Raw genomic sequence first — 22543 nt, 5'->3', positions numbered from 1 at the left:
CGGCATAGATATTCAACCTCCCGAAGAGGCAGTAGTCACGTGGATGGGAGAAGTCCTCCCATTAACATAGCGCTGTCTCCACCGTGGATTTTCCACACCCCTGAGCGACGTAGTTCTACTGCTACCAGGCTGTAGCGTAAACCCAGCCTAACTACTCGCAAGAAGCAATCGACGGAGGGAGTTTAAGAGCTGGAACCTGAAGAATAGTTACAATCCCAGAGGCTACAGCCTCAGATCCAGTCCAACTGCCACTCTTCTAAGATGTCCAGGGTTAGTTGGAATGAGTTGCATTAGCTCTGTTAGAGTAAGCTTTCAGAGCACAGTGCAAGTTAGCCACTCACGTGAGCCCCACAGATAAAGCCCCATGCGTAGCATTAACAATTTCTCTTCATTTGCTGCAGAGAGAAAAAGCAGTGAAGAAAGGGAGTCACTTTCTTTTTTAAATGATGTTCAGAGGAGGGCAGAAAGGTTCCCCCTCCACCCACAAAAAAATAAAATAAAGAAGGGGTCTCTGCCTTTCTCTCTCTCTCTATCTCTCTCACACTCAGAGATCACATAAGTCTTCACTTCTCTGTATTGCTGGAGAACGCTGTGGACAGCTGGAGAACTAGGGGGATTATGACATCCATCACTAGAAACAAACCTGAGCAACTGAGAGGGGAAGGGATTATTAGCCCAATTCTCAGTTGTTTTTGCTAATACTTCCTCCCTCATACACACACTTGGGAGGAAAAGCTCTGTTAAGAGATTCAAATTCTCCTGCCTCATCAATTAAGAGCTGAGAAAGGTTCCAAGCCAGTTCTCCAGTCCTGGGAAAAAAACCTGATTTTGCTGAAGGGCTATGATGAAACTTAACAGTCCTGCTATTTCAAAATAAAAGGGGGAAAAAAAATGAAATAGCTTTCAGGCCTCCATGGTATAGCACAAAGAAGAACAAACATGGTGGGATGTTTTTCTTCTGCAAGTCGTATTTAAGACCTTTGCCAGGTTTACTATAAAAAACACCCCCCTGAGCACTGCAAGTTTCACCAGTGCAGACGGTGCACCGGCCCTGGGAGCTGTGCCCCTCGTGGGAGCTGCGCCCCGCCCAGTGCTCTGCCGTGACTCCATAAGCCCCATTGAACGTTGCCTGTGCAGACTAGCCCTAAGACAGTGGTACTCAGCCTAGGTGTGCACACGGATATGGACAGCCAGGGGTTCACGTTCTTTTTTATTCCAGTTGTTGGTGTTGCGGCAGGAATCGGGGGGCCTGATTTCACCAACTGTTGGCAGAACAACACTGCAACAACCGTCTCTCTGCCAGCCCTTCCCTCCCTCTGCTGCCACCAGGATTGACAGATTATTCACTCTTGGGGGTCTCGGTCAGACACGAAAGAGCATTTGAGCATACTGGCTGGTTCATCCTGAGCAGCTTTGTCAGCCTTCGTTTTATTAAGCAGCAGTCACTGCACAGACACATCATCAGGATCAGAGAAAAAGGGAGGTGAGGCTTGTCTTTTCTGTAATGCTGATACAGACTCTGCCTAAAAACAGACCATCTGTTGGCTGAGAATCTTCCAAGGGAGGCCCCTCCCAGATAATCTGGGGCACACCCACAGCAGCTCGAGGCAGTTATGGAACAACCACACCGCATGTTCCTCTTTCCCTGCTCCCCCAGGGCCAAATCACAGTGGGTCAAAATTTATTCCTGGCATAACTCCATTTATTTTAATGGCCAGAAACTAATTATTCCACTAACTCTGTAGCACACGCAGGCTTTGGGCTCAGCCTTGCCTACACTAGAAAGTTGTACTGCTTTAACTTTATTGGTATACTTAAAGCACTACAAGCCCCTTAGTGTGGACACGGTTATATTGGTCAAAAGGTGTACAGCAGTATAGCTATATAGCAGTGACCTTTTTAAGCCACCAGCTGCACGTTTGCCATCATGTCACCTATTATGGTCTCATCCGCCACACCAGGATGTTAGGGAGGAAACATTCTGGCGAGAGGAATGGATCTCTGTTATAAAACCAGTCCCTCGTTGCCGACCCCACAATCTCCCTGCTTCGTTTTGACCTGCCCAGTCTTCAACGGTCCCTGCTGAACAGGTTCTGGACCAGGCATGGTCTCCGTGCACCCTACCACTATCGCTGGGGCCTTCGTGACAGCCCTTTGTGCAGCTGTGGTGCGACACAGACGATGACACACATTGTCGATGAATGCCTCTGACTAGGTTCAGTGGTGGCCTAGAAGAACTGCATCCCACCACTGAAGATGCCATCGCTTGGCTAGATGACTATGCACACGCAAAATAAATAATAAATAGTATGGTGAGGGGAATAAGCTATATTAGTATAAGTCACCTTTATACCAATCTAAGAGTGTCCACACCACAGGTTATACCTGTGTAGTTATTTTAGTAAAATAAAATCATACCATGACGTTACACTCCATATCTTTATGGAAATATGATTATGCTATGGATATCGCATAAGAGATATACTTTATGAAAGATGGCTTATGTAAGGATCATTGGAAAGGTTATGATTTACTGCATGTGATTATCTGAATGTGATTATCCAATTTGTATGCCTGTATCATTTCTGTATCTGAAGCTAGGAATCTTGACCATGTATCTGTATTTCAAATGTGCTACTTTGGATGACACCCACAACTAGCCCTTCAGGTATAACAATGGAAAAGCCAGACTGCGCTGATGTCCCATCAGCAAAGACAATGTACTGTGAAAGAGCTTAGTCTTCCTGTGGATGCTCCAGACAGCCTGCAAGTAATGGCTGCTACAACCCTGCCGAGACATGTGACTGAGTCACCTGGTACTAGACCCCCACCTTGGAATGCCATTGTTTTTCCATTAGAAGACAAAGGGTTCCCGCCATACAGAAAAGCTATATAAGGCAGGGGAGTGACATCATCAGGGTTCTCCTCTACCTCCCCGCCTAAAGAAACACTAGGAAACACCTGAAAAGAAGAACTGAACTGAGGGGAGAAGAGTTGAGCCAAGGGTATCTAGCCTGTGAGTAATACCACCTGAAGTTTCAAGCTACAGGCCAGTGCACCTGGCTTTCAAGAATCTCTAATCTGCCTGAAACAACATTTAGGGTGAGAAATTACTATTTGTAGACAATTTCTTTAGTGACTCAAGCTTAGTTTGCATGTTTTGTTTTATTTGCTTAGTAATCTGCTTTTTTCCATTTGCTATCCCTTTAACCACTTAAAATCTGCCTTTTATAGTTAATAAATTTGTTTTGTTTATTATTAAACCCAGTTTGTGCAATTTCTAACTGGGGGGGGGGTTGGGGAGGGAGGCCAAAAAGCTGTGCTTATCTCTCTTCACATTGAGGAAGAGGGCGAATTTTTTTGAGCTTGTGCTGTGCAAATTTTTCTATACAGCGCAAGACAATATATCTTTGGGTCTGCACTGCAAGGGAGGTGCGCACCTGAGTGCTGGGGCAAGTCCCTTAAGCTGAGTTTTTCCAGAGCTGATCTCAGTGTCTGTGTCTTTCTGCAGCTGGGTGTGGCCCTGCCTGTGCGTCTGCTAGAGGAAGCTTAAGAGCCTGGTTCAGCAAGACAGGTTAAAGGGGGTCCATGCTGGCAGAACAGGCAGGCTCACTGGCATCTCAACACATCAGGTGGCACCTTGAAGGGGGGCAACCTGTCACACATACCCTTACCTGTAACAGTTACAGGTACAAAATTTGCGCTATGAGTAAGCCTGGTACTAGGTCTCCTCTATTAGTGACAGCATGGAACCCCAAGGTCCTGCACTGAGCCTTTAACCTGAATGTGGCTTGCGGTTCTGTTTTGCTTTTAGTTTAGGAGGATACCATACTTGTTGCCCATGAAGAAATGATTAAATACATTTGAATACTTTGCCTTCAAGTTCTTACAGATCAGCGTTAAACTAGGGAATGTAAGCAAATACTCTGTTTCCTGGTCCTGCCTTGACACCACTGGATCTCTCAGATATCAAATAAAACCTTTCCCAAGTTGTCCTCTCTGCTAAGTGAGATAGGATTCTTGAGAGGCCATTATTCAGTACTAGCTAGTGCTGCCACATGATATTTCACATCACCACATTACTGAAGAAACTCATACAAAGGTGAGAATGTTGTTCCTGGACGGTGGTTGTTTGAAAGGGTAGTGCTCAAGACATCGAGATGTTTAGAAGCTTCAGTAAAGCATGCTGGCATGAGAGGAAACTTGGTAATGGGAAACCCTTTACTGAGAACTTCGGGTGTTTCAGAGGAATCTACTGCTAGCTGAAGGATCCTAACCTGTGCTATACTTTAAAAAGGCTTCTTTGTTTTGGTCCAGTATTAGCTTGAAAGGGTCCCATTAGAGTCTAGCAATAGATTGTTTTTAGTAATGAAGCTTTGCCTGTTTCCAGTTTAGAACGGGGCAATTATCTAGCCCTTGCAATGAACATTAATTTCCTCCCCCCTCCATTTTCGCTCTTAAATTACTTCTTCTCTACAGGTTATTGCTTGAGTACCCCTTCCCTTCTTTAGGCTGCAGAGTAGACAGATTCTTGACTGAGTTTTGTCTGTTTCAGTAAGACAGTCTTCCCTATTCTCTGGACTGAGGACGCTGTGGGTAGTAGCAGCTGTCTGTTAGCTATGGCAAAGATTAAACAAAAAAATCACCGCACACTGAAGGTAGTCTTATTTGCACACAGGCAGCTAGAAAGCCCAACAGACTATCCAGCAAAGGAATTAAATTAAAGGGTAAATACATCCAATCCATATTTATTAACGTACTTCCACAACTCAACTGACTAAGAAAGCACTAGATTATGCATAATCTATCTTTGTAAAATGATGTGTCCCTTAGTATTTTTAAGGTGTCACAGTACCTAGGCATCCAGTGTTTTGGGATACACCTAAAGAATGGACAGCACTGTCAAAAACACTGCACTGTAGATCCATCTTGACATTTCCATACAGATAGGTATTTACCATACAGTGATCCATGCCTTTGTCACCTCTAGAATGAACTGCAGTGCACTCTACATGGGGCAACACCTTAAAATACACTCCTAAGCCGAAGCCGGTGCCGATTTCAACAACTGGCTTGTTAAACTGAGAATCTGGCTGTTCGAATATGAGAGCAGTACTCAGTGAACTGCACGTTGGCTGTCTAATGTCTTCCAAAGTGGAATTTAAGGTGTTGGGTCTGACATATTGGCCTCGCAACAGCCTGAGACCCTCCTGCCTGAGCAAGGCTGCACCTCTGTCTGTGCCATTTCTGAGATCAGCCCTGGCACTTGTGCTGGAGCCACTTTGCTATACAAGAAAGGGAGCTGCTAGCAGGATGTTTTCTGTGTCTCTGGAATTCACTCTCCTCTGTCTGAAATAGCCTGAATCTACCGACCTCCCAGATTCACCACAGAGCTCACCTGTTTGAGCAGGCATTGTGGGAGAGAGCAGAGGAGGAACGTGAAGGGTGGGAGATGCATTAGGATATGTGATGACTGGTGGTGGGTTTGTGTTTTTCTGGAGTGGTATGGAATGCAGTGGAGTGGCTGAAATGTTCCTGGGGCCTCAGTTTCGGTGATGTGATTTTGGTACTATAATTTTTAGTTAGTTGATAGGATGCACCTGGAGTCCGTATCCAAATAAATAACCATATTCCATAATTCAAGTGGAACTTTTTGCTTCTGGTCAGATTCTGATATCAAGATTGTTCAGACCTGCAGAGGCCTCCACTGTTTGCTTGTGGGGGTGTTAGGCTGCCCAAGTTCAGGTTCTTCTCCCAGAGCACCTGGCTCAGGCTCACCGGGCTCAGGGTTAAAAATTCCAGTGTAGATGGGTCTCAGAGCCCAGGTTGCAGCCCAAGACCGAACTTCTACAATACAATTTTTAGCCCTCTCGCCTGAGTCAGCTGACCTGGCTGAGACTCTGTGCCATGGGTTTTATATGGCAGGGCAGACATACCCTTAGACTGCTTGGTTAGGCTTGAAGTGAGCAAAAGTTAATTATACAATTATCAGATTGATGGCTATCTCCAGCACTCAGCCGTTTATTCCCAAGGAAACTTGAATTACCCTATACGACCCTGTCCAGCCCTAGAAATAGTTCAAGGAAATTTTATTTTGCTGTAGGAAGTTAAAAGCAGCCTGGCATTGAGCTAGGTAAACAACTAACTTATTATCCCTGATTGTGATAGCAAGAGCCCACTTCCTCCTGCCAGCCACAAACTGTTCCATGCAGTGGGATCAGTCAGATTGTGTGTAAAAAGCCAGTAGACACCTCACGACCAGAAAGGGCAACAGGGAATGGAAGCCGGTGGGTAGGGGGACTGTCAACAGCTGGCCACATAAGCTGACAATGAAATCTCACAACCAGGGTATTTACAACATGTTAACAAGTTCACAAGTCTCAAGCAGCTTAGTTGGATGCCAACTCAAAGGTGAGTTTTGCCCTGTTAAAAATAAATTCCAAGGTATATTAGGCAAGGGATGAGCGCCTTCATAGGAAGGTGATGAACATAAAGAAAGGTAGAAAAATAATGTATACAGTAGGAGAGATTTAGAGGTGAAGTTACTTGTGGAGGATAGAGAAGTCTTCCAAAGCTACTTAAAATCAAACGGTTTATGCTACAAGGTTTTTTATTAGTTATTATAAAAGCAGTCAGTCAGCATGACTGATTGATTTAGTTTAGCATTACTAATCTTATTGCAAAGAGAAGGTTGGCCTTTCCACTGGCAGTTTCCCTAACAAACTGTTCCATTCGCTATACTACAGAGATCACTCAAGACAACAGGCTGCAGGGTGTCAGTGAAGTGATGAGAACAAGAGAGCATTAAAAAAGTGCATACTGTATAATAACTGCCATGGGACTGGAGCAAAAATGATAGACTGCTTTTTACAATCAGCTTAAGCAAGTGGATTTTACTTTTGATTTTTATTTATTTAGAAAAACTTTAGAGTTGATTTCATTCCAAGGCATCACATTCCCACACTGGAATAGTATTATTCAGTTTCATGGTTCTCTAAGGCCAGCATCTGAACTGCTCTCAGATATCCACTGACATCCTCTGAGTCCAGCAGAAGGAATCTGTGCAACTTCTAAACTCACGATATAAATTCATGAGACCATTCAGCCCTCTGGGCCAGGCGATCTCAGCAACTTTAATCTAAAAAGCAATGCAAATGTTGTACTATCAGTGAAAGGAAATTACTGTGGATGAGGGAACAAGCAGTTCAAAGCTCTGCTTCGGAAAACAGAGCTGAGCTTTGGGTTGCATTTCCCTGCAATTTTATATTTAATATCATGCTGCATGACAGTGTCACTGTTCCAACATGCATATACGGGCAATACTGGATGTACAGGTTTCCCCATGTATAGCATATGGGATCTTTCCAAATCTCTGCCAATGGAAGCTTCTATTGGAATTGCTAGGGTGGAATGGGAGCGAAGTCAAAGATTCTTTATGTTCCTGTACGTCATCTGGCTTATCGTTTCCGCACCCCCTCACTGTTTAGCACTTAATGTGGCTCCTTCTCAAGTCAATGGGAGCAAAATGTCAGCTCTTTGGCACTGGGATAATGTCTTATCTGTCTGGAAGAATCATGAACCCTTGTGGTTCATTATAAATAATTCCATTTATTCTATTACAAGAGCTCTATGCTTTTCAGTCACTGAAATAAAGGAATGAGAGCTCAATCTCTCATTAGGAGAGGGCCAGTTTGGACCCACATTTGCTCTAACTGCTGTTAACCCAAGAAGTTATTGTAAATTGTTGACATCAGAAGTCATTAAACTGAGGTCACAGTTTGTGTCAAGAACACGTTTGTGTTTGTGTTTGTGTCAAGAACCTAATCGGGACTCATGTTAAGTTTCATGTTCTATTATCATTTTGCCCTGTTGAAACATTTGGGCCCCATCCAGTTGCGAGGTACAAAAAGATACAATACCATCTTTGCTTATGATAGAGATGCAGTAATAATTACTTAGGACAAAATACAGCATGAGCTAATGGTACAGTGGAGCAGCTGGCTACTGCGTCTCCATGAAGAAGCTGGAGTCAGATTCAGACTTGCTGGCACAGATGTGAAGGGTCTACCCACACAATCCAGTGTGACCAACAGATTGAAGCTGGATCCTATTCAGGTTTTTATAGGGCCTCATTACTGTTGTTTAATTTTATTTAATTTAAGTTAACCAAGTGACCCCCCCTTGTATTATGCCCCAAGTTTCCTTTAACTTGACCATTTAATTTGCTAACCCTTTTCTAGCCAAACTGTTATTTTAAAATATACCCTTTTTTCTCATCTGGATTTTTATTTACATGTAAAGGCCTATATTTTCATACTTATAATTGTGGGTGCCCACCTTTAACCCCAGAAAGAGCCCAGATTATCCAATAGTGCTGAGCACCTACCCTTTGAAAATCAGGCCCCATTAAGGTGTCTCAAATTGGGCATCAAAATAACTAGTCACTTTTGTACATGTAGGCAAAAGTATATTGCATCAGCTCTTTCCCCCTTCAACTTTAGATTCATGATAAGAGTTCATTTAAAACTGTATCAATGGGTTAATTAATTTCAATTTACAAGTACAGATGTGAAGTCTAATCCAGGGGTACTCAACCTTTCCCTTCTGAGGCCCCACCAACAGGCTATAAAAACTCCAGGGCCCCACAGGGTGCCAGGGCTGGGGCCTTCGGGATTCTGCCCCAGACCCCAGCCAATCTACTGCTGGCCCTGCTTCGTGGATCCCCTGAAATCATCTCACGGACCCCTGGTTGAAAACCGCTGCTCTAAACCAAACACTGCAGTCTTTACACAGGCAAAACTTCCATTTAGGTCAGTAATAATTTTGCATTAATAAGCATTAAGAGCTGAAGGACCTGGTTCAATCCTTCTAGAATAGAGGACACTTTATCCAATATGCTACCAACCACTTAGGACTGATTTTTTAAATTAGTGGGATTATTATGGCCACTGGAGGGCTCCCATATTTTTCCCTACTAAGGTTACCGAGTGATAGAGAATGACTAAAAGAACATTGAATTGAACACAGAAGGGCTATAAAATCTAAACAAAGTGTGTCCCTGTCCCTTTCATACTCAGATTGGCATCAATGTCAAGTCTGAAAAATCTGTTTTGTTTCTTCAATAAAATTGAGTATTTGTATGCATCTTCACTACTGATTGCTCTATAACTACAGCTCCTCTTAAAAATCATGTTGAATGTGGGATCATGTGACTCTGTTCTGATGCTTGGTAATGTCAAGGTCATCATTGTCCCACAGTCCCCCATCTATTTAGATCCTGCACAGATGGTCACAATAATGTTTGCTCTTTACCAGGATTCAAGTCCCTACTATGAGTCTCTACGAAGACTATAAAAATATACATTCTGCACGTTTCTATTGAATGAGATCACTCAAGTGAACAGTTGTGTAATTTTGTGTTTCTTCCACTGCAGAAGTAGAAAAATATATCATTTTTAGACTACCAAGTCTAGACATGTAGGAAGCGAGACTGGTGCTGGGAATCAACTATGTTCACAAATTAACTATAAAAATACTTTATCTTGGCATTCACTGTTAGGTCATAAGCAAGGGTGTTGCCTGACCTCTGCTCATTAAAGTTGAGATCTGTGGACTACATGCCTGCCCACCTCTTCACAGGCACTGTGCCAACTCATCCTACCAGTGCCTGGGAAATGCTGAAAAATTAAAACGTAAATGCTGTTATATTTTACATTTTTTTTTAAATATAGCTTTGTCTATTTCTAAACACTTTTCATCTGAAGATCTCAAAGCACTTTAGAAACATTAATGAAGCTTTCCAGGAGATCACAGAATCATAGAAATGTAGGGCGGGAAGGGACCTCAAGAGGTCGTCTAGGTATACTTGGTCCTGCCTCAGCACAGGAGGCTGGACTAGACTATAGATGTACAAATACTGACAGACTGGGAAACGGAAGCACAGAGGGGTTAAATGACTTGTCCAAGTTCTCAATAATTCAGAAGCATAGCTAAACTATAGAAGCCAGGAGTCCTGGCTGCCAGTCTTGTCCCCAAACTATTAGACTCTCTGCCCTGTGTTAAGTAATGTTATGTTGATACCAACTAGAATTACACACAAGCAGGAAGAATAGGACAGACATGTCAACAGTCTGGACTTCCTGCTCAGAAGCAGCTCCAAAGTGACAGCTGCCAGTGAGAACACCCACCACCATTCACACAGACAGAGATAGTGATGTGGTAACAGGTTTTTCCTTTTTTCATTTGAAAATTTAGTTAGAATACATACATTTCTTTTAGTAAATATTTGGATAAAGTATAACAGTAATGACACAAAGCATCCAAATGTGCTTTACACACCACATACACACACCACCAATGAAATGCAACCATTTTTGAGTTAGAGAACAGGAAAACAGAAGCGGGAGTGAAAAGGAGCAGCAGAGGGTATTTTTGCAAAGACACCTGGGAAAATTCCTACTTGTATGAAAAAAGTTATGGGATGCTCAAGGTCCCCAACAGAGCACACAGGACCTTGGGTTTTTGAATTCTTACCCAAAGGTACGCCCACATCCTCACAGAGTATGATCATCAGTGCAGTTTTGGTTTCATGCTTCCCTCCTACTCTATCTACAGTCTAGAAGCTAAGTAAATGTGTTTTGATTCACGCTGTGATTTTTAGATGACCTCTTAAAATAACTAGGTTTTTCCATTGCTGTTCTGCACAGAGTTTATTTTAAGTCCCGTATTTTGGCATATTGGTGATGTTCACAAAATAGCCTCAGTTAGCAGCCAAATGGGTTCAGACAATCAAATCAGTATCAGGATACATAGTATGCAGGTAAATCCTAGGCAAATAAAAATATCCCCCACATTTATCTGTCAAGGAAACTGGCCTAGAAATCAAGGGGCCTCCTAAGTTGTGCATGGACAGGCTCACAAGCAAAGGTGGCCTTTTTTTTTTTTGGCGCTTGCACAAATGGGGACAAGTGCCAAATTTGCAGGCAGAATTTAGGAGGCCCTCAAAGTTTGGCCCCATATGTCACAACAGTCAGCACTTTTACTGAGCCAACATATTATTAAACTTTAAAAGGAAGAATAAAATAAAGCATTTTTCAGGGGTTTCCGGTTTCTTTATAAACCTTTGGAAAAAATGACTAGCACAAAGGGAAGGACATCACAATCTCTCCCCCTATAGTACTACAAGTGGGTTTTGTTTTGTTTTTTTATCTCCTCACCTTGTCACTGTTTCTGTATTTGCCCCATTTCTTCAGCATCTTCAGCCATTTGTCCACTCGTTCAATCTCCTGCAGCTTTTGCTAAAAGAGTCAGTTCATATCAAAACAAACATTACAGAAATGCTTCTTGTGAAAGCACAAAACAACTCCACATCCTCATTCAGTTTAACCTTATGATAATGACATTTCACATTCAGCCCTCCCACCCTACCCTTTTGTATCTGCGGTAGAGGATATAACGGAGGGAAAAGTACTTACAGAGGTATACAATTTCTACACGCAGTAGTGGGGGCGGGGGGGGGGGGGAAGCCACCACGATACACAGACAATTCTTTCAACAGGAGAACTTCCTTGACAGGTAACAGATACTTAGGAATTCATCCAGCCACAAATTACCCTGGGTTCTGTCTGTCTGGTAGTATACAGATACTACAGGGGATTTAAGCCCGGATCTCAAAACTAGACATTCATGTTACCACAACCCAGAGCCAAATCAGCTCCCTTGAGGTCAAATGGCTGCAACTTTACCAGCTGAGCTCAGTCACCCCTTATTATTCACAACCCAAGCAAGCATGTTACAGGGATTTTTGTTTTGAGGTGAACTCTAGTTTATTTCTAGTGGCAGTGTAGTTGAGAAGAGGACACCACTTAGAACCTTTAAGCTCTGTGATCTCAAAATAAAAAGTGTATTTTATTATAGTTTTAATCTAATTTTTTTTATTTGGGGCTTTTGAACTTGTAGAGAAATATCCTCTAACTGCATAGGTTTCCTGCAGTGAGCTGAAGCAATCTAGCCCCTCCTAAAGTGACTGAATGGGATCTAGCATCTAGTCTCAGCTGAATCAGATGTTTAGAAATATTGCATGAGTCGAGCTCTCCTAAGTTTCATTAATGTTCCTAAATGTGGGTTCCCAATACTTCCTTGTAGAAGCTGATCCTGACCCTCCCCCACTGCAGCACTCATTTCATCTACAGAGTAACTAGCCATGCCTAGAGATATGCAAATAACACAATTAGCCAGGTGGTTTAGCACTCATCACAGGAGGAACAGAAACACTGAAAAACTTAAAGGAGACATGAATGGGGAGCAGGATACTCAAAGACACTTCCATTTTTCATCCAGTGAGGATCAAGCATTTAGGCTGAGATTTTCAGAGTCACTAAGGCATCTGGATGCCCATCTGACTTTAAGCTGCAGCCTGTTGATCTCTTCCACCATGCTCAGAGAGAGCAAGAGGCACAAGAGTTGAGACCACTCTCCCAGCAGGGGCTGACTATCAACCTCTTTCCTGCCTATAAGTCTTAAATAAAGTTTTATGATTTCACTGGAGCAAGAAAAATAAATTATCCGAAGTCTGGAACAATGAAATAAAAAGCACTAATAATAATGAAACTGAAAGGGATAGGAAACAAGATTTGAAAGAAAAAAATGGAACCATTAACTGGAAGGTCTGATCAGGCCTGTTGTGAATAGATCACTTCCATTTTATGCTCTCACACTCTGCTTCTCATGAAGATCTGTGCTGCACCTTCATGGCATTTTCCTACCTTCCACTCTCCACATCAGAACTGCTGCACAGGACTAAAGAAACTCCCCAGCTTCCCCCTCTCCCTACTCCAAGCTCAGCTGCAGTACTGAGAGTTCTGCTGCTTTCTCAGGTGCCTTCTGGTCTCTCCAACCGAGCTCACATCTTTACCACAGCATTATGAAACGACTCCTCACTGAGCACTGACTTCCTGTAACTTTGTGCTAAGGTGTCGCTCCATCAACTCCAGAGTATCAGTTTAGGAGATGCTGGTTTTTATATTTTTGGAGAAAATCTGATTAGTTGGCCATGCTGCAAAGTCTGTATTTGCTGTTTAAAAAGCAGACCTAAGCACCTTCCCATTTAGCACCATGTTTTGCAAGGTATGAGCCACATAGGTAGTAAAGCTGACAGCTCTTACCTTCTCTTCCACTGCACTGCGGGTTGGCAGCTCATGCTCACTGAAAGATTAAGGATTTGATTGAATCAACAAGCAACAGGGGTATGGAAAACAATATACTGTACAATGCAAACAAGCAGTCTTCAATTGACCACACCTGAGGGACCAAATTAAAATTAGTTGCCTTATAGAGACGGTCTAAATCAGAGGACAATCAATCACTCAAAGCTTAGAGTTTTAAAGAGACTGCTTAGTACAGCTGATCAGCAATTTTCTGTCAATGGTTTTTCAACAGAAAAACAGTTTCACAGGAAACATTTGATTTTGTAAAAATTTTGATTTTCTGTTAGGAAAATTGAAACAAAGTATTTAGTTTCAGGTCAGGTCGACAATTCAAAGGTTTTGGTTGTCAAACCAAATTGAAACTTTTCATTTCAAGCCAGTTTGACATTGCACTACATCTGCCTGAGCTGTCATGGTGCCTCATGGGAGTTGTAGTTCAGGTGCCTCGTGCTCCCATTCTCTTCTACGAGGCGGGCTCCCTGGTTGGACTACGTCTCTCATGATGCTCTGCTCTCTCCTCTGGTGGAACTGCTGCAGTGCATCATGGGCATCCCATGACCACATCCTGGGAGATTCAGTCCAACTGGGGATTCTGGCCCATAAAGAACTGGGACATGAGGCTTCTGAACTAAAGCTCCCATGATGCACTGCACCAGCTTAGACAGATGCAGCACTACGTTAAAATAGCCTGAATGTTTCGACTTGGTTTAATAAGCCAAAATGTTTCAAGCTGGGAATGTTTAAAAGTTTACTACTGATCAAAAATGTCTAAATAAGACATTTCAACATCAGAAGGTTTCCACACGCTTGGATGCAGAAGGAGAAGATACACTGCCATTCCTTTCTAGACATTTGGGATTGATCAAATAAGGCCATACAGCAGCCTGCACTGAGGTTGCTGGAGCTGTTACAGGACATCCTTCTGCACGGAGTATGACTGTACAATGTCCATTTCATTGAAGGGTGACTGGGAGGAGAAACGAGTAACTTACTGCAGAAATCCAAATCTGTCTGTGACTTTATACAGGGTGAAGTCAGCATCTTCCCATGGGTCAATATGAGCTCCTTCCTGCCTTCCCTGCAAAGCAAAAGGAGACACAAGAGTCATGACTGTAGGGAACACAAGTGTGAGGCCATCAGCATGTGCACGTTTGTCTTGCGCACTCGGAAGCTGGTACTGGACTGACAGTCCTAGTGATTAAAATCCACTCAGTCTACAGATTTGATGAGACACAGGCCTCACCCATGCAGACTTCCCTCCATACTGTCCCGCTGCTGTGTGTCAACCCTGAACTGGGAGGACCATCTTTGGGGCGGTATGGGGCTTATTCCATTCCTGTCTGTAAGGTGATACAGAAGGCCAGAGTAATATATTAGTTTTAATTCAGTCTTCAAGCCCATTCACCCTCTGTTCTGAGACTGTCACTTTCCTGATCACAGGATTTGTGCTGTGTGCCAAATGATGAGGTCTGAATGAGAAAACCCTGGGAGTACAGAGTGAAAAAAATGGGCTGGTGATGAAAGCTCTCCACTTTGCTTCCATATCCTGAGTAATTGCCATAGGCCAACTCTTTTGACCTTGTTCAGGTAGAATAGGCAGAACCTGCATTTGTATACCTGACGGAGGCTCCTAAGCCTATCTGCCGAACACCCATCATAGATTACTAAATACACACGGTCACGTCACCTGTACCCTTAAAAAGGTCTGCAGGCAGAAAAAAAGTGTGTGTTTGTGTAGTCTGTTACTGGCATGAAGACATCACGTTCTGTATGACACGTTCCTGCTTTCCCCAGACAGCTTAACTATCAGGAGTCCCGTGCCTAGTGAGCAGATTAATGGAGGAAAAATGAGATCAGTACCTTTTCATACTTGGCGAGGATCTCTGCTCTTTCCTGTGCTATTAAGGTCTCTAGATCTTTCTTCATGTCAGAAGCTGTAAGGTAAAAGGGGAAAAGAGAAAAGGAGCTAATAAGCAAATATGTATGCAGCCCGGGGAATATTTTGGGAAAGCGCTAATAGAAAAAGCTGCGCTGACAACTTCAACTTCCAGCTTTATCCCAGGGCTAAAATTAGACTGAGAATGAAAAGCTGAAAGTACAAAGGGTGTGTGTGGTACTCACACATACAGAGTATATCTGCCAATTCTACTGTCTTTGCCTGCGCAAACAGTTATATTTAAGTAAGTGAAAGTTTTGTCTACATGAAGGACTGCAGGAGCAGATACTGTATATTTGTTCATTATGTGCACATGCCTGTCCTAAAATCAAGTTTTTAGTGGGGATACTTTAAAATTATTAAGCAGTCCTGCTACAGCACAGCTCTTACATTATACCAAACTGCATGCCAGCTGGATCGCTAAATGGCTGAGCATTTATTCTGATAAAAACGAAATGCCAAATTCTTCCCTCAGATATGTACACAGAACTCATGGAGAGCGCCACATATATATCTGAAGGCAGATTGTAGGTCAAAGAAAAATCAGAAAAAAACTTTACTTATTAAAGTACACATATGTAATAAAAATGGGTCAACATATGCAACAGATCTGTAAACAAAACAGGATGCAACAAGTCAGTAACCGTACCATGAACTACTGTATTGGACACCCATCTTTCCATATAAAATGATTAAATAGTTCAGCCGGAGTAACAGAACATGGTCATGCTTTGCCACACATGTATGTACATACTAGCAAGACAACTTCCAATTTCACATACATTTCAATTTTTAACCCCCTGCCCCATACAAACCCTCGCTGATGGAAATGGCCTTCCAATCAAACCACAGCATATTCCCAAACTAGCACTGGCAGTCTCCTAGATACCTGTACATGCTGGATCAGTGTCAACATTTGGTGCAGCCTGAAGAAACCTGATCATCAAGGATAGGCATTGACAATATGATCTACTGTGGAAAAGACGACTGACGAAGAAAATGTCAGAGAAAAATTGGGGGTCTTTATGGTCTATTGCAGAGAATAGAATTGAGAGAGGACCCATTAACTCATCTTGCTCCCTCCTCACCCTAATACAAGACTGCTCCCTTCAGTATACTCTCCAGTGATTTGTCTAGTCTAGTATAAATGACACATGCTTTACACTCTAGCTGATGTAATATTTCCCTAACACTTAAGATAGGAAAGTTGGAAAACTAACACCTTTGTGCAATTTTACCGGAGCGTTTCATTGCGAAAAAGCAACACCTCTGTGGGTTTCCACAGGCCACAAACTGTTCCAATTCTCAGCTACAGGGCTGCAAAGCGTAGATGTAGTCGCTGCAGGGGATATGTTCCCTCAGAACTTCCCCAGCTGCAATGAGGGGGCACAAGTCTACTACATTCTCACTCTAGGCCCCTCCAAGCTTTTTTCATGTCATTTCACCTCTGCTGCAAAGTCCATAAGAGAGTGAACCATTGTTAACCAGGCTACCAAACTATAAAGGGCATCTTTAGGATAAGTTACAAATATGAGGCCGGATCCTGTAGCCACTAGTCAATAGGTAAAATTATCCAATAGGCTTCAGTTACCTACTAGAAGCCTAAGTTCCATTGCAAAGCAATGGGACTTAGTCACTTTGGAAAATTTTACTCAGTGGGACTACTCATGGGAAGAAGGATGGCAGTATTAGGCCCTAAACTGAAGAGACCAATGGTTGCAATGAAGCAATTTACGAGGAGGTACCTCATCTGTTGAAGCCATCTATGTGCACAATTACTGGGTTAAATGCAGCTGACCATTCCACAGTGATTTGTACGGAGATAAAATCTTCAGCACACTCCAGAGTTAAGCATCCTTTTTTACTTATGATCCTACTTAGCTTGGTCCACACTACAAAGTTAGGTTGATGTCAGGCAGCTTACGTCGATCTGTCAGTGTCTATACTACAACGTTGCTCCCGCCGACGTAAGTTGCCCACTACACTGACCTAATAACTAAGGCTAAGATTTTTTTCATGGATATTTTTCGTAAAAGTTATGTGCAATAAAGAAAAATTCACGGACAAGCAGATTTCTCCAGACCAATATTCACAGCTAAACCTGTGGTATTTCAAGAGCAGAAATGCACTGTGGTCTGAGTGTAATTATTTCACAAGTGGCTTAATGCGAGAACATTTTAAAAAATATGAAGTATCACAAAACTTTTCAGTAATTTGTTTAAGGGGGGGGCGGGTGGGAATCTGTTCTCTGTGCTCTAAATGGATTCAGCAGAGTCAGGAAAATATAAAAGCTACTGAAGTCAAACAACAATTCTCTCCCATTGCACACATTGAATTGTGACCTATCACTTGAAGCTCTAACTAGTATATCCATAAACTAAACAACTCTGATAGTCCCTATTAATGCAGAAGCTTTAAAAGGAAACTGCTCTCAGTTCTTCCTTGTAGGATTTTAAAAGGGATTCTCTGGAGCATGTGACAAGTCCTAATGGAATTGACAAGGAAAAGCCTCCTGGAAAAGTAACAACTTAGTAACAAACATCTGTTCCTCCATGAAGAAAGCTAAAATGTGACCTCCTCCATTTAACAGATACACCACAGACACGCTCTACCCTTCTCCATCTGCATATGGAACTATTATTAAAGTTAATGGGACTCACACTCACCAATTAAGGAGACTAGGCCCTTAAGAGCAATTTCCCAAAGCACATATACTAGCTTGAATATGAATTGACAGACGATCACTGGCATTACTAACATGCTAAGGAATGGGGAGAGCTGCTAAATAAAACTGGTACTTGCAAAAATGAGACGGAGTAGTGCAGTTTTATTCCTCTGTTCAGTAGCTGGGAAAGCTCCTTGTGGAACCCTCCTGTGAACTGCAGACATGGGGTTAATATGGGATGTCTCCATTTTACATCCGAACCCCTCCAAAGCGCAACACTGGACACCGTTCTATTCTCTCCTTAAAGAAAGCGGCTAAAGCAGAGGGGTTCTATTCTCCCACTGAAAGAAAATGAAACAGCAACACGAAGAGCACCTTTCAATCCACTCTTTCCAATGAAATCAGTCACTCTTCATAGGTTTCCACTGGAAAGATTGCATTTCCCCCTCTCCTAGTCTCCCTGCAGGGAGCTTTTCCCTCCCCTGATGCTGCAGGAGGTACTGTGTTATGCTATGCAAACACCATAAACAGCCTCAGCACAGCTTGCTACTGAAGTTATCAGAACCCCATGGTGCCTGCTCAGCCAAGAGTTGTTGCACTGGAATAATCTGAAGAACCTGAATTTCCTTGCATAACCTCTCACAGCAGGAGGAGATGTGGTGAGCAGAGCCTTAACCACAGTCTGATATTCAGCCTGTTTACTCTCCTTTGGGCTTTCAAGAATCATCAGGAGATAATGTCTCACATTACTGAACCATACTTAATTACTAACTGCTCATTGCCAATACAGTGTCAGCTCCAGACCAAGGCCTTAAAAAGGTCCATCCTTCACATCAGACTCCTCATTTTGAAAGCGGTTCGCAAACACAAATGATTTCAAGTGATACTAAGTGCATGAACGTTAACCATCCATTAGCCCAGCATTCGCCTTTTAAAAGACTTTACAAAGTTTATTCAGTAGATCGGCTTAGTTTATGATAAAAATAAAACCTTAAAATGTTTGAGGCAGCAACAAAAGGTTGATTGGAAACATCTGAATACCGAGGGGCTTGACTTTTATATTACAGCTGCTTAGCAAAATTGCAATGTGTTCAGGTTTTTTTTTTCTTTTTGTTTTGATGAGCTACAATTAAAGTAAATAGACAAACATATTAAACAATCCTCCTGGCGTGCTTAAAATCCATGTACGCAGACTCCTAAAAAGGTAAATATAAAGGCCAATGGAAGAATCTTGTTAATTCACACTAATGGGGGGTTGAGGGGGGAAAGAGATGCATTACTGAATTGGCAAACAGACACAATAAAGCAAGAATTCTCCACTAGAAAATGTATTTTGTGCATATATTTTCCCAGTTACAGCAGATACTGTAGGAAGAGTAGCCTTGGAAGAATTAGATTTTTATCTGTAAATGTTAACAAACATCAATATCAGTGTACACACAAACCAATGAAAAAGCATTTCCAGCAACAACAGAAATTTACAGATAGGTAAAGTAAGAAAAATGCTGCATGAGAACTTACTAGAGTCAAAATCCAGTGATTTAGACCTTTGAATTAGACTTGTTACAAACTGACTGGCAAATGAGTAGTAAAAACGTGTATGATTTGTGGATTTAAGGATATTTATTTTGTATATTTTAATGTTATGTTGATAATGTGTTTTAACAATGTATAAAGCTTTTCTCAATGTCTACTGTCATTAAATAATTATGTCTCCCCCATAATTTCCCAAAGCTGTGAAAATCTAAAATCAATAAAAACTGAAGAAATGCTTAAAAATAAACACTGATATTATCCATCAAAGTTACAAAAAACATAAATTGAGTTCGCCAAGCCTACGTATAAGCAAAATCTGAGCAATAAACCTTATTACATCACCTGTTATTAAATCTTTACTAGAGGTGTTCACTGTCATTTTCTCCTCCCTAACTGTTCTATCTTCTCATAAGTTTAGCTTTTTGAGGCAGGGACTATCTTTTTATTATATAGGTACACTTGACCACACTGGGATCCTGGTCCCAGACTGGGACCTCTAGTTGTCTAGTACAGTAGAATTATATCTTCTACGCTATTTTAAATGCGCAGTTTAGCAACACAAATAAGAGGCAGAAACTGTTCTGAATGCCTCTGACCACACATTAACAGAGAGCAAGAGGAAGATCTAATGAGTAAATTAAAGTTATTTACCTGTAACTGGAGGATCTTCGAGATGTGAGGTCCCTGTGTATTCTACACATGCATGCACCTGAGTCTGGAGATTTTTAGTAAGCAGTGTGCTTTGGTCTGCTCACACACAGGTCTCCTCATGCTCTGATCTGAGGATACAAAGGGCAGTGCAGACCAATGCCACTCCAGTTCCTTTTCTTACTGAAAATCTAGTCATGATCTGCAACAGACGGGACAGACGGCAGGTAGTGGAATACAGACAGGGACCACACATCTCAAAGTAACTCCAGTTGCAGGTAAGTAACCTCCATTTCTCCTTCAAGTGATGGTCTTTATGTGCATGCAACACATGGGAGATTTGTAAATAGTAGTCAAACACGATATGGGTCTGACCAAAGCGTAATTTTTTATAAAAATATGTATGGAGCTCCCAGGTAGCCACCCTACATCTATCTAGTAAGAGTACATCTCACAGAGATGCTTCAGGGGTTGCTTACTCTCTGGTGGAATGGGATCTCACCCCTTCTGGGATGGGGTGAGGGGTGGGGGCGGGAATTTGAGCTAGTTGGTAACAAAAGGATGATGCACCCTGAGATCCACTTAAAGTCTCTGTGCAGATTGATCAAGAGGTCAAGCTCTCTCTGCTAGAGTGATAAAAAAAAAGTCTAGGTATTTTCCTAGTTGCTTTTATACTCTGTACGTAAAACGTCAGAGCCCATCAGACATCTGGAGAGTGAACCCTTCTCTCCTGATCAAAGGCATGAGGCTTCAGAAAAAATACCGGGAAAAGGATGGTTTGATTCATGTGAAACTCAGAAATTACTATAGGGATGAATTTTGAGTCAAGGCAAAGAAAACGGTATGGGGCAGATCTGCCATGAATGGCCCTGGCTGATGTGATGGCGATTAGGAAGGAGACTTTCATTGAGAAATAAGACATTGAATAGGTGGCTAATGGTTAGAAGGGAGGTTTGGTGAGAACATAAAGGATGAGACTGAGATCCCTTTGTGGAGTGGATTTCACCACTGTTGGGAAAGTTCTAAGTAGTCCCTTCAAGAATCTAGTCATCGTAGGATGAGTAAAGGTAGTCTGGTCATCAACTGGAAGATGAAAATGATGCAAGTGATTCCGCTGACTGATGCAAGATGGTCCCAGAGAAGCCTAATGTCTTAAGGGCTAGTAGGTATTAATAACAGGATTCCCAGCAGATTCTGGGGATAACCAGCATTGTCGTGACCAAGAGGAGAAATGCTTCCATTTGGCCACATAGCATCTCCTAGTAGACTCCTTCCTGCTTTGGTTGAGAATAGATTGAACATGTGCACCCTATGTCTGGGTAGCCGTATCCCAAAGGAGGTGGACAGTTCCAATACTTTCCACGCGTTCTGTCTGGGTTTGTTTCCCTTCGGCGGGGGAAGAGTGATACACATCTGAAGCATCATATTCGCTCAATGAAATAGACTCCCACATTATTGGTGGTACAATCAATACCGGTGGGAGGATGCTCCAAGTTGCGGATGCAATAGGTGAGGATCCCCTTCTCCTCAAGATGGTTTCTTCAGGAGTAGTGATGTCTCCAAGGAGGACCAGGCCCAAGAGGAGACTGTGGGATGGAGAAAGCCAAAATATCCTCCGATGAGGTAAAGTTTTTGGTCCTTCCTGATGATCCCCTTGAGGAGGGGACAGCAGATCCGGGCTGTCAAATGGTCTAGTATTTGGAGGATCCCACAAGGAGTGTGTCCAGAACTGTCAAAGGGGGTCCAGTTTGGAACTCCCAGATGGGATCGGTGAGTACCGATCTTTTGGTTCCTTCTTCCTTCGTGCCTTACCCTCTTGAAAAGGAAGTTTATGGAAACCTAACTCCTTAGGGCCCATGTGCAAGAATTCAGTCCAAGTTGGATGAGATGGGGAAGGATCCTTTGTCTTAGAGGCAGTTCTGGATGGGGATCTGTCCTTATGCCTATGGTCATATCCTCTGCTCTCATGAAAGGGTTTCTTAGTACTAAGTGTTTTGGCCTTTACTCCAGAGGGATGCTTGGAGGGGTGCTGATTGCGGTCTGAGGTCATGGTACGGGGGGTTTCCCCAGACTGGATCCAAATGGGGCCTCATAGCCTGCTCCATGAGGTGCTTCCGCAAGTGGAGTTCTCGTCCTTCATGAGTTCAGGGAGAGAAAGACTGGCAGACGCTGCAATTGGTGACAATAAAGGCAATAAAGGCAGCCCTGGTGTTTGTCACTGAGAGAAGGAACAGGGCAGGAGACAGCTCCTAACACAGTCCTCTTGCAATAGTCTCTATCCACAGAGAGATACTCCCTGCGGCAGAGAAAACTAAGCTAACGAGAAAACCACTAAAAACACGACGTCTAAACTACTAAAAGCTATTTACAATTGGTGATTTACAGGTACTAAAGTAGAGGAAGACCAAAGCGGGCACAGACAATTCTGACTCAGGCCATGCAGCAGCAAAAAAGAACTGGAGAGGCGTCGGTCCGCACTGCCCTTTCTGCACTCAGTGTAGAGCGCAAGGAGGGGAACTGCATCTGAGCGGATCAACAGACACAGTTTACGAA

The 22543-nt window shown here is 42.7% G+C and overlaps 1 protein-coding gene across 1 annotated transcript in view; it reads right to left on the bottom strand.

The window, feature by feature from the left end:
- Window positions 1-22543, bottom strand: part of LOC125637691 (uncharacterized) — a 176543-nt gene that overhangs the window by 40451 nt on the left and 113549 nt on the right. The window contains exons 3-6 of the mRNA XM_048852538.2: window positions 15066-15139; window positions 14198-14283; window positions 13164-13203; window positions 11217-11297 (exon numbers count right to left, since the gene is read on the bottom strand). Of these exons, the coding sequence (XP_048708495.2) occupies window positions 11217-11297; window positions 13164-13203; window positions 14198-14283; window positions 15066-15131 (273 nt within the window). The 5' untranslated portion in view covers window positions 15132-15139. The remainder of the gene's footprint in view (window positions 1-11216; window positions 11298-13163; window positions 13204-14197; window positions 14284-15065; window positions 15140-22543) is intronic.

This window comes from Caretta caretta, chromosome 6 (genome assembly GCF_965140235.1).
Source record: "Caretta caretta isolate rCarCar2 chromosome 6, rCarCar1.hap1, whole genome shotgun sequence".
Classification (NCBI taxonomy): domain Eukaryota; kingdom Metazoa; phylum Chordata; order Testudines; family Cheloniidae; genus Caretta; species Caretta caretta.
Note: the sequence above shows the minus strand (reverse complement) of the source record. Positions and strands in the feature narration are given on the sequence as shown.